Raw genomic sequence first — 13,181 nt, 5'->3', positions numbered from 1 at the left:
AACTTTCTCAAAGTTGCAGGATACAAAATAAATCCACATAAATCATCCGCATTTTTATATGTTACCAACAAAGTTCAGCAGCAAGTGATATAAAGAGAAATTTCATTTTAAATAACTGTAGATGATATATATAAAGTATTTGGGAGTTTACATGCCAAATAAAAATGATAATTCTACTTAAATCTACTTATTTGGCATCATACTAATCAAACACCCAAGAAATTACTTTACAGAGCTTAAAAAAATAAAGTTCATCTGGAAGAACAAAAGGTCAAGAATTTCAAGGGAATTAATGAAGAAAAAAATGTAAATGAAGGTGGCCCACCTACACCAGATCTAAAACTATATAAAGCAGCAATCATAAAAAACATTTGGTACTAAGAAATAAAATAGTTGATCAGTGGAATTGGTTAGGTTCACAAGACACAATAATCAGTGATTATAATAATCTAGTCTTTGATAAACCCAAAGATTCCAGCTTCTGGAATAAGAACTTACTATTTGACAAAAATTGCTGGGAAAACTGGAAATTAGAAATAGTTACTCCTAATTTATTTTGTTTTAATGCCACATTTATTTCATTGACTTGGGTATTCCTTTTTCTACTAGTGCAGTATCATCTTTGTCATCAGTGATCTTTTCACTAATTCTTCACAGAGATTCTCCCCAACCACTAAAAAAAAAAAAAAAGTTCCCCCAGTTCTTTTGTATTTCCAAAAACCATTCAGCTATCCACCTGATTTCTCTCATTCTCTATACATAGCTAGAATACCTCCTTTTCAAATTATATCTAAAATCAACTATCATGCTTTTTATACTGCTTATATATGTCATAACCTGTAATATGCCTCAAACTATTTACACTATCCATACATTTCCTTTGTCTTTTAAATTACTTTATATTTTGAATCTTCCAAGATAATGGTTTTCTATCATTTGCACCAATATGACAACACCAGGAGGTTATTGATATTAAAAGAAATGGACTTTGCAGCAGTGAGAATTTGTGGTCACTGACCATATTGTACAATAGCAAAAATACCCAGTCTTCTATTTAATTTGGGAGCTAGCTCAGCCCTCTGGAACATTTGTCATTTTGGAAAAGTGTTGATTATATTAACAAATATTGATTCATTCATATTCAACCGTATTCATACCATTTCCCTAATTCATGTTCAACCAGTTATTGCATTAACCAAGTATAATCTAGATGATGTTTTTCCAGAGTGATTGGTTTCACTCCGATGGATTTTGTATCCTGTTGTAAATCTTGTGATAGAATGTTCAGTCTTCAATGTAACAGTCTTCAAGAGTAAATGCATAAGGTAGATAACTACCATCATTCTAGTAAACACGTTTGGTGAATGTATTATTTCTGTTAACATCTTACATGATATCAGTATTGAGTAAATCCCTGAACAAAGGTGAAATGAGCTTTCTAGTTCCATTTTGATGAGGTCTTACATCATTTTGCTTTCACATGAAAGTTTATCTGAGGAAATTTTATGAGGCTGAATTGATTTAGCTTTATCTGAATCAAATGCCTCTTTGATATCAATGAGCATTAAACATAGTGTGAGCTTATATTTTTGTACTTCTACATCACTTTTTTTAAACCATGAATAATAACTTGGCATTTTTATAATATTTTAAAGTTTACATTAAAAAGGAGCTGGAGGTAGAAAGTTATTTATAAAAGTGCCTCTTTTTTGTCTTCATTGCCAATTCTTTTATAGAGAAAGGAAGGAGAAGAAAGGAAAGAAAGGACAAGGAGAAAAGAAGGAAGTTTGGTTTCAGTGTCCTTTTCTAAGTGCTTTGAAAATACTAATAGATATTAATCTCATTTGCTCTTCACAGTAACAGTGGAAAGTAGGTGATATTATGGCTCCCATTTTACAGTCAAGAAACTGAGACTTGCTGTAGGTCAAACAGTCAATAAATGTCTGGGGCTGGATTTGAATTCAGAGCTTCCTGACTCCATGCTCAATTCCTTCTCTGCTGTTCCTTCCTGTAGCCTCAGCATGACTTGACTTAGCTAGATGAAACACCAAATTCTTTTAGCTTTATTTTGCACAAAATTATTTTTTAGCATTTTATGAAATCATGTAACTCATAATCTTGGCTCTAGTTTAAATTGTAGACCTTGAAATGGTATCTAGAGATTATCTGAGAAACTAACTTGATAGCCTCCTATCCTGTTGCTACAAAAGTCTTGAACTTAATGTCCTGATGTATACTGCATATGGCCTCTGGGTCTTTATTTCTAAAATGATAATAGAGATGTAGCAGATTTGTAAGTGCTTGAGATTTGGCCTTAGAAGATTTGCATTCAAGTCCAGGCCTTTTTACTTGACTTTAGATATGACTTTCGCTAAGTCACTTAACCACTGTGCCTCAGTTGCCTCATGTGTAAAACAAAAATGAAGTTTTTAGTTTAGTATGAAAACTGAAGACCCAAGAATTGAAGTGACTCTCCCATGTCTCACAGGTAGTAAGTCAGGGATTCAGGTCCTCTGACTCCACATTTAATCCTTTCTAATCCCCATAATAACACATTTCAGTGTCAGTGTTTGAAAAAAATGTTAGTGGCACAGTTGAAAAATTCTTAATCTAAATAAGGAATGGAAGGAATGGCAGAGGAGTTGAATCAATTCATGACTCCAGGCTTTCATTAACTTCATCAAAGCTTTATTTAATAACCTATTAGTATATGTTGGGGGAGGAGGAAAAGGGGAGGCTGAATGTCAACCATGTTGACAAAGTAATTAAAAACAATAGCATTCACTTTTTTTTCAAAAAAAGATTTTAAGTGGTAGAAATTTAAGATGTGAAGATGTGAAGAAAATAAACATTTAAAAGTAAAATATTCAGTATGACTGAGTTATTAAAATTTTGGAGATAATATTTTGAAGTGCTTTCTCACATTGCTAAATTGGACTCCTTATTGACACTTTGGCCATTTTTCATGAGAAGGGGAAAAAATCAGAAGCTCATTTCTTTAACTTCCAACAACTATTTTGACCAAGCCCACCTTTTCTTAATTTTGCATTGAAATGAGGGAGAAAGATGGTTATGTAGAACTTAGGTGCTATGGGAGACCCTTTGATTTAGATCTTCCACCAAAGTATTAGGGTGGTATTATATTTCAACACTAATGTTCTTCATCCAACATTAATTAAAGTATTACTCCTCATGTCTTTCAGTTCTCTGGAAAATATTGGCTAGGGATTTCATTTTTCTGGCAACATAATTAGTACATTTAATGACCTGGGAATTTTTTTTTTAATCTATGGCCCTAATAAATAATAGATAGAAATGAATACTTTTAGTGTTAATGTTTAAGCTTTACTTTGAGCCATTCTAGAAGAAAAAAGTACATGAGGGAAAACCTGAGAACATTCAGGTGATAGATTCTCATGAAAGACAGATTCTGTGGTTGAACAGATCAGAAAAATTTGGAGTAAAGATGACAGTTTTTGGCAATGGCAATTTAAGCAGTAAGTGAGACATTGCACGTGGGTGGATACAGAATTCTGCTAAGAACTGCTGCTTTTATGTTCCCTGGACAGTGGACAGGTGTATACCTTGCTCTGCGTTGCTGATTCTGGACCTTTCTTATGCCATTTCTCAGAAATCTCTTCTAAGGTTCCCTCAATCTGTCTTGGGCAGCTAAGTGGTACCGTGATGCATAGAGTGCCAGGCCTGGAGGCAGAAAGATGCACATTCCTGAGTTCAAATCTGACCCCCGACATTAAGTGGCTATATGACTCTGGGCAAGTCACTTTATCCTGTTTGCCTCTATTTCCCCATCTGTAAAATGATGCAGAGAAGGAAATGACAAACCACTCCACTTTGCCAAAAAAAAAAAAAACCCAAAACCCAAAAGGGGTCCCAGACTGTGACCACAACTGAAAACTATTAAACAACAGATCTGCCTTATCAGTTTGTCTAAATTCTTATGGCAGTCTCTCTCTCTTCTGACAATTCATTTAATACCCAGTTTAGTCTTCTTCATCCCAAGCCATATCCCCATACTCAGGGATCTCAGAATTGTGTAGATATCCCCCTATCTCTCACTGAATTTGGAACTTTGTGTGATAATCTTAAATCTTCTATTTATTTTCACTTTACTTGAACAAAATCCAGCTGAATTTCTTACCATGATCCACCCTCCTTCCATTTCTACTAGTTCCCCACCCGTTCTGTAGCTTCATTTTTGGTCCTTCTATAGTGTTGACCCCAGTTTATCAGCATGTTGTCTTCTATCCCTTGACATCTCACTATATGCCTTGTTAAACTCCAACCTTTGAATATTTCCATCTTCTCATTCTTGCTACCGAAAATCACACAGGGTGACAAAATCCACTCAAAATTTGTTATTTAATCTCAACAAATGTATGTAGAAATCTGATTATTTTTTCTTGATTGATTTTCCTTTCCTAAAGTAGGTTTGCTAGACCTTATCTTCTCAAGCCTTATAAATCATAGTCTCTCTCTACCAGAAACTTGTCTCTTTTAAGTGAGAATAAGAGGACTTTCTGCTGAATTCTGTTCCTCTTCCCACACTTCAGAATTCTGTATGTTATCTCATCTTCTCACTTCCTAAGCTTTCTTTTCTACTTCTTACCATGTGTCCTTCTCTCATACTTTCTTCCTGAAGACTCTTTTGTGACAGTTCTCTTTTTCTTCTTGATGATGCCTGTTTGATGTTCTTGCATAATCATCATTTATCATCTGCCCCCAAGAGAATGTTCCCTAAGTTTCATTTCTGGGTTCTCCATTTTCTCAATGATTTTTTCCATTTTCATGGGTTTAATTATTGTTTTTTTGTAGGTGATTTCTAGAGTCACATATCCAGCTCTAATCTCTTCTGGATTCTAGCCCATCCTCACCAATTGACTGCTGGATATCTTTGTCAGATTTCCCCATTTGACATTTGAAATGTACATTATTTACTCCTTACCTCCAAAATTTCCTATTTATTTTGAAATATCCTAGTCAAACAGGTTCACAAATTCAATCATCTTTGATTTTTTCCTCTTACCCCACACATACAGATTACTTTCCAAGTTTTGTCAGTTGTCTGTCAGTCTACACCATCTTTTACACCCGACTGCTTCTCTCCATTTATGTGGCATTATCAGGCCCTCTTAGCCTCTTGCCTCAACTCTAATAATAGTGTTCTAAATGGTGTGTCTGTTGATCTCTTCAGTAACTATCAAAATCATCTTTCTAATGCATAGGTCTGACTGTGTCACTCCTCAGCTCAACACTCTTAAGTAGTTTTTTTTTTTTTTTTTTTTTGTTAAAAAAAAAAAAAAAAGTAGTTTCTTATTATATCCCTAGGATTCAGTAAAAAATTTCTTATTCAGACATTTAGCTATCATCTTAACTCATTAATCTATAAATGTGTTTTTATACAGGTTGTCCCCTACCACCTCAATATTCACCCTCCCTGTATCCACCTTCTAGAATATTTAGCTTTTTTAAGGCTCAGCTCATTGCCACTTTCTATACAAAATCTTTCCTGATTCCATTCCCATTCTATCCCTGTTTTACATTTTGATTGTTAGTGTTTTCTTACTCTACAAATCCTCTTCTCTTTCTTTTTATGCCTACAAATATGTCTGTATTTAGTTATCCCCTGTACCTAGTACAGAGCCTTCAACACGAGAAATTAACAAATGCTTTTTGAATTAGTTTCACTTGATTTTGCATTTGTTTAAAATTTTACTTAATTTTTTTCTAGTTGATATATTTGAATACCTTTCTTTCTTACCAGTGAATTGCCTTACATTAATGTGCTCTTGAGAAAACACTCCTCTATTCTCCCTTTTCAAATTTTCCAGCTCCCTTACTTCATCAACTTCTTGTTCCTTTTAGAATCAAATATAATCTCTTGTTTGGCATTTAACATTCTTAACCTGGCTCCAACTTACCTTTTAATTTTATATACATGTAACTATAATAAGCTTCATATACCCAGATTCCTGCCAAACTGACTTTCTTGCTGTTACTCACACTTGAAATTCCATCTGCCTTTGCACAAGGTGCTCATTATGCTGAAATTATACTCCCTTTTCATTTTTACCTCTTAGAATCTGTAGTTTCCTATAAAGCTAAGCTTAAGAACCATTTCCTATATTATTAGTTTTCCCTAATGGCTAATATCCCCTCACAAAAAATTACCTTGTATTTTGTATATACTTATATTTTTTCATGTTGATTTCCCATATTGAATGTAGTGGCAGAAATCTTTTTTTTTGTTTTGTTTTTGTATCTGTAACACCAGCATAATACTTAGCACCCAACAGATGCTTAAACAGGTGCTTGTTGATTTATTCTTGTGAGGAAAGTCCATTGAGTTGATATTCATTCACTGTAAGCTGTAGATGCATGATCATACTGTGGAGTACTGTAGGCATACTGAATTTTAAGTCAGAAGATTTGGATTCAAATAATGACTTGCTATTTGTTGTCCATGGAACCTTGGACAAAATTCCCAGTTCATCTGGATCTCATCTTCCTCATTTGTAAATGATAGTGCTCATGCTCTGTAAGGTCCCTTTCAGCTCTAAGTCTATAAACCTGTGAAACTAGATAAAGATCATAAGCTAATGTAAAAGGCACCTGGTGATTATACATATAGCTAAAGTCAGATTTTCCATGATAAAATAATTTTGTTACTTTTAATTTACCAGCAGATAATTTATGTCAAAGATTTAATCCTGAATTCTTTGAGTTAATTGTCCATATAATCTTTTGAAAATTAATAACCCATACCCATCACCTCCTCTGCCATCCCCATTCTTTCACTTATTTTCAATCTCTCCCTTCTTCTGCCTCATTCCTTCCTGCCTATAAATGTGCTCATGAGTCTCCTCTCTTGGAAAAAAAAAATCTTGCCTTGATACTTCCATTTCTGCTAACTCTCATCCCTTATAGCTAAACTCAAAAAAGCTTCCGCTATCTCTACTCACTTTTACCCCTTACAGTCTGGCGCTCCAAATCATCATCCCACCAAAAGTACTCTCTAGTAACCAGTGATCTCTGCAGCCTTTGACACAGCTGATCACACACTCCTTGATGTTTTCTTTTCTCTAGATTTTTGGGACACTACTCCCTTATGGCTCTCCTCCATCTTCTTTGCTGGACCCTCCAGATCACTTTTTCTAACCATAGGTGTCTCCTCTGTTGTTCTTCTCATCATCTCCTCTGGATTTTAATTTACATCTCTATGCTGATGATTCTCCAGTTTACCTTTCCTGCCCTGGTGTGTCTGCAGATCTCCAACCTCGAAGCCCCCATTGCTTCTCAGACATCTGGAACTGATGTCCAGTATACACCTTGCCCTGCACTTTCCAGCCTTCTTAGACCTTCTCCTTCCCTCCTGCTGGCCTCCCCGTTCCATTTCTCAGCGGAGAGCATTTTCTCTGTTTTTCTCTGTGTCTGGACTGCTGACCTCCCTGGCTTCCTTTATGTCTCACTTAGAATCCTCTCTTCTCCTTTATTATTTTCCATTTATCCTGCATATAACTCATAGATATGTTTGCCTGTCATCTCCCCCATTAGATTGGAAGCACCTTGAAGATATAGGTTGTCTTTTGCCTTTTTTGTAACCCCAGCCCTTAGCATTGTGTTTAATGTGTAGTAAGTAGGTTCTGAATAAATAAATGTTTATTGAATTTGAATGTCATGTGGAATGGAGACTGGATCTATGATTTCACTGAGATGGGTAAGTCCCAGATAAGTAACTACCTCTACCAGTGAAGGTCAGCACCTTCTCTGCAATTTACTGCCTTAGAGTTAAGAGGCCAGCTCTCTATCCATTATGCCAACCACAGTACTGTTTCTTTTTTTTCACAGTACTGTTTCCAAAAAGTAAGAAGAAGCTTTTCCGTAGGTAGGTCTACAAACAAGTATGAGTATTATTTTTTAAATAGCCTGTATTATAGTCATTATTATTACATTTTCCCTTTTACTGATGAAATTATTTCAAAGTATATTTTCTAAAGGAATGTTAAAGTATAATCCATAGTGAACAATACCAATTGGACAGGGTATCTTTGTAGCTCTTATTCTCAATTGGACCGCTGTTAAGCTCCCTTTCTATTTAAGACAACAGGCAGTTCATACTCATTTTCCAATGTCAAACGTGTGACTTTGAATTCTAAGATTTCTTCTCCTGACTTTCATTTTAAAGTGGTATTGATAATGCAGAGGCAACGTGGAGCATTGGATAGAGCTGACCTTGAAGTCAGGAAGAACTGAGTTGAGTCCCTCCTCCTCCACATACTGGCTCTGTGACCCTGAGCAAGTCCCTTACTCTCTCAGTGCCCCCAAGCAACTCTCTAAGGCTTTGAATTGCACAGCAAGTGCATCTGCTTTCCTAAAGGAAGTTCTTACTGGGAGTTCTCTACATCGATGAAATTACAGGTCCAGTCCAAATATATGTGTGTATGTATGCTTTGTATAAGTGTGTAAAAAAGTATATGCAGCATGTGATATGTATATGTATGAGAGCAGATCTATTTTCTTATCATTTTCAGTTCCCTCTGAGAGGTTTTTTGCCTACCTGAAAGAGGGGAAGTTGAAGCAAAATGGTGTTAATCTATTTATAAATTATACAAATAAATTTACATATTTATAAACACTAATTAAAGCTATTTCCAAAAGTTAAGTTTCAGTGTTTTGGAAGTGTAGCTCCTGTTTAAAATGTTTTTAAAATAAGAATTTTTTTGCATTTTCTGGAATGAGATATATAGACTGCCACCATTCATTCTGAAATCCCTCTTATGGTATTCTGCCTTTCTTTTGAAGTCAAAATTAAGAAATTTTGATGTAAATAAACTACCATGTAGAATGTCAGGCTAGTTTTTACAAAATCATTTTGTTGAAATGACAAAAAAGTAAGTTACTGATTTTTTTTTTAAAGGTGGTTTCAAACACCATCACAGGTTTTTTACCATGCAGCAACAGAACACGGAGGAAAAGATGTATATCCAGGGCAGTGCTTATGGGAAGGTTGTGAGCCCTTTCAGCGTCAGAGGTTTTCCTTTATCACCCACTTACAGGTACAGTTTTTTTTTTTTTTTTGATATTCTTTAAACAGGAAACAGTTTCACTGAATTACAAAATTTAATACATTGTTCTTTTTTTCTCTCTTGAAAAGGATAAGCATTGCTCAAAGGATGCTCTGCTTGCAGGATTAAAACAAGATGAACCAGGACAAATGGGAAATCAAAAACCTTCCAACAAGTAAGAATCATAAAGCCTAAAGAGAAGGAAAGAACCCCAAAGCAGAAAAGATTCTTAAAATTACAATAAGCAGTATATTTAAATAGAATGAGCACTGGATTGGCAGTCAGGGATCCTGGATTCTAGTCTTAACTTTTCTACCAACTAGCTGTGTAACCATAAATAAAGTCACGTCATTTCTCTGGACATCTACTTCTTCTGTAAAATAAGATTGGGATAAATAATGTTTATGTTGTTTTATAGCTCTGAAATAATGGGATTACATTTCCTAAATATTAGAGGGGTGGCTCTTATTCCTTTTCAAGTCCATTAGACTTTCATGGGTTTATGGAGAAAAAGATCCTTTCCACTCTTCATAGAGGTTAAAGCAACGTACCTTACAGATATGTGTACTTTAGTTTTAGAAACAGAAATAAATTTTTTATTTTCTGTGAAGGTGAAAGGTTTAGAAGTATATAACATAGTATATAATGTAGTACCTAAGTATCCTAACAGTAAATGTTCCCTGCTACTCTGTGTGCCAAGCACTTGCTAGACAGCTCTTATAGTTATTTAGGATTAAGCAAAGAATGAAAAACATTAATTCTTTCACATGAGATCTTAAAAGTGATTGAATCTGAATCTACTTAAAAGTTTTTTCCATTTATAATTATTTTAGTCAATACAGATTTTTATATTGGAAAATTAAAGGATTTCTCTGTTGTGCTTAGAGCATTGTCTTCTCTATTGCCCAGGTTATAATTCTGTGGTCCTTATTGACACACATAGCATATCAGTTTCCATATCTTAATTCTGCCTCCAGTGTCTCTATAAACCCTTCTCTTAACCCTCACCTTTACTCTATTTCTTATCACTTCTTACTCTGACTATTGAAATAGCTTCTTAAATCATCTCACTGCTTCCAGCCTTTCCCTGTTAGAAAGCTGCCTCTAAGGAGCTTCTAAGTTGATCTTCCAAAAACACGTATCTCTGTCACTTTCCATATTTTTCAAAAGGCTCTTTACGCCACATCTGAGATGAAGTACAAAATACTCCGCTTGGCACAACTCATCCATTTATCTAATATTCTTATAATCCGACTGGCTGTCCTTTATAATACTTTTTCTTAAAGAATAATTTTCTGCACTTTTCCCCTTTTGTGCATTTACACACAGTTGTCCACATTGGGAAATTATCATTTCCTTAACCTTTTATTTCTTGTTTTTCATGACTTCCTAGTAAGGCACAAATCCCATGGCACCTAATACACAGGCATTTCCTGATCTTCCATATTTAGAATTGCTTCCTTTCTAAATTACTTTGTTTCATATTTTATATACTTGTATACCTGTTATAAATATAAAGTTGCTCCTGCTCCACTACTTCCTGTGAAATGTAAATTCAGGATTGTTAATTTTTTTCCCAATACCCAGTACGGTGCTTTACCGTGTTCAGAATAAATTATGAGCCCAGGAAAAACCACAGAAACCAAGAAAAGAAAATTTATGGGTGGGATTTGTTTAGGTAACAGTGTCAGGTGTTGTAGTAGACTGGATATGATTATGTCTATAATATAATTGATTATAATTACTTAGCTTAATATCTAAACATATGTTATATTTAATCTTAAATAATATTATGTCTAATCATCATTCCTTAAATAACACCATTTGGAATTAAACGCGTACGCTGCGATCATCCTCAGTTGATGTCAGGTTGAAACATTATTGGACCAGAAAAAAGGCCACTGTATTTACCATTGGCATCTTAAGGAAGGGTACAGGATCTCTGAATAGTCTCCCAGAATGGGCTAGATCTTTCTTTCCTCTAGATGTAAATAAACAATATTAAATCTTAAAGAGTTAAGTTCCTAAAAAGGAAGACTGAACAGTAACTCTTTAAACTACATGTACCATACTCCCACATTGTAACCATGTTGCAACCTTGTGATTGTAAGCCATCCACACTTGATAATAGCTAACATTTATACTTAGAGAGTTCATTTCATTCTCACAGTTCTGTGGGGTAGGTGCTATTATTATATGTTTTACTATTGAGGAAACTGAGGCAAAGAAGTCAAGTTGCCTAAGGTCACATGGCTGGACCCAGCACTTGATTCACCACTCTACCTTATGTGACCGTTATCTAAATTTTCTCGTAGAAGATGCCCCCAGAGTTGTACTCTAGATCTCTTCCCTTGATACCATCGCAGCACAAAGGCTGTCCTTTTGTTTATTTCTTGATTTCCCAATGTGCATATTTGAGCAAAATTACTTTAGCCTAGAATGTTTACATGGTCATTCCTCCATGTATAATTTGCCAATTTGTGGGTTCCATTTTCATTTTAACATGCTCATAGATCTTTTCTAAGGATACATACTCCAGAATTATTCTCTTGCAGTTAATTTAAGATAGTCCTACCCCCTCTCCCCTATAAAGAGAACTCTAGCATTTTCCTTTGATTTGCTCACTCAACCAAAGCAACTAACTCAAGAGTGGCCTACATCGGAATAGCTTCTATTTATAAGATCTCAAAAATTAAATAAGAGCCATGCTTTGCTAAAATTAGCAAAAACAATATTACTACTGAAGTATGGAAGGCTTTTATTAGTCTTTTCCAGGCTAAAAGTAGTCCCTTTGAGATACAGTATTTTAATCCTAAGTCTGCTTTTTAAAACAGTTTTTCTTCCTCTGATTAATTTAGACAGCCAACTGCAGGGGGTACAACCTCAACTCCTAGAACACAAAAGGCCATTGTGAATCATCCCAGTGCTGCCCTCATGGCACTTAGGAGGGGATCAAGAAACCTTGTCTTTAGAGATTTCACAGTAAGTACATATTGGATCTCATTTTCTAAAAAGCAGAAATAGTGGGATCTAGCTATTAAACTATTCTTATTTATTTTTAAGGATGAAAAAGAGGGACCAATAACTAAACACATTCGACTAACTGCTGCCTTAATATTAAAAAATATTGGTAAATATTCAGAATGCGGTCGAAGGTAAGTAATGTTCTCCATGATCTCCTGTAATGTTTTTAAAAAGTGAAGTGATTCATTTACTTAGTACTTAGAAGAAAAAACTTCATATAATAATTTGTCAGTTTCGTATACAAACCATTTTTGTTCTGTATTATGTGTCAAGGTTAGAAGAAATTTTTTGAAAATCTGATGTAAAAATTTAACGAGATTTGTTTTATTAATAGTTTTAGAAGAATGTTCAGAAAAGTGTGTTAATTTGAGGCCTTAAATTGGTAAACCCAAAAGAAAAGTGAGCCTAAACATGTTCTTTTAACTTAACTTGTTTACATTCATTTTCTTTGGCGGATTATTGGTATCTAAAATAAAGAAAAAATATTCTACCAAAGACAAATAGTAATAACTCACATTTATATGGGGATTTTTTTTTTTAACCAAGCAAACCTGTGAAGTAGTCCTATTAAATGTTGTTGCCAAAGTTAAACTTGGAATCGTAGCTTTTTTAACAACTGGTATATTTGTGAGTATCTGTGTCATATAATAAAATATGATTTGCTACAGCTACTAAAATCACAGTTTTTATACTTAACCAAGCAAGAGAGGATTAAATATTTTGCATCTCATTGGAAACATCAGATTTTACAGAAACAAAAGATTAATACTTCAGAGTTCATATGTAGGATTTTTGGGGGGAAAATATTAGCTAACTATTAGGTCTTAAAGACATTAAACTTGCTATTAATCAGACTTTAAAATGTATTGTTGTTCTTTACTTTGATCTTATTTAAAGTTGTAGTCATAAATCCTTTTAATCTCCCTATTAGAAAAGCTTCACTATGAATGCAAGACCCATTTGATCAAAAAGATATGTACCAAAATTTATTTGTATATCATTTCTGTTAAAAGAAAACCATATTCAAAATTTCTTCCAACTTCTTAACATCATTTATCTTAAAAGTTAAAAAGT

General features: G+C 34.3%; 1 protein-coding gene across 1 annotated transcript in view; it reads left to right on the top strand.

Moving 5' to 3' along the window:
- ARID2 (AT-rich interaction domain 2) overlaps nt 1-13,181 on the top strand; it is a 198,538-nt gene that overhangs the window by 182,114 nt on the left and 3,243 nt on the right. The window contains exons 17-20 of the mRNA XM_052001767.1: nt 8,936-9,074; nt 9,173-9,258; nt 11,942-12,065; nt 12,147-12,238. Coding sequence (XP_051857727.1) covers nt 8,936-9,074; nt 9,173-9,258; nt 11,942-12,065; nt 12,147-12,238 — 441 coding nt within the window. The remainder of the gene's footprint in view (nt 1-8,935; nt 9,075-9,172; nt 9,259-11,941; nt 12,066-12,146; nt 12,239-13,181) is intronic.

This window comes from Antechinus flavipes, chromosome 5 (genome assembly GCF_016432865.1).
Source record: "Antechinus flavipes isolate AdamAnt ecotype Samford, QLD, Australia chromosome 5, AdamAnt_v2, whole genome shotgun sequence".
Taxonomy (NCBI): Eukaryota; Metazoa; Chordata; class Mammalia; order Dasyuromorphia; family Dasyuridae; genus Antechinus; species Antechinus flavipes.
Note: the sequence above shows the minus strand (reverse complement) of the source record. Positions and strands in the feature narration are given on the sequence as shown.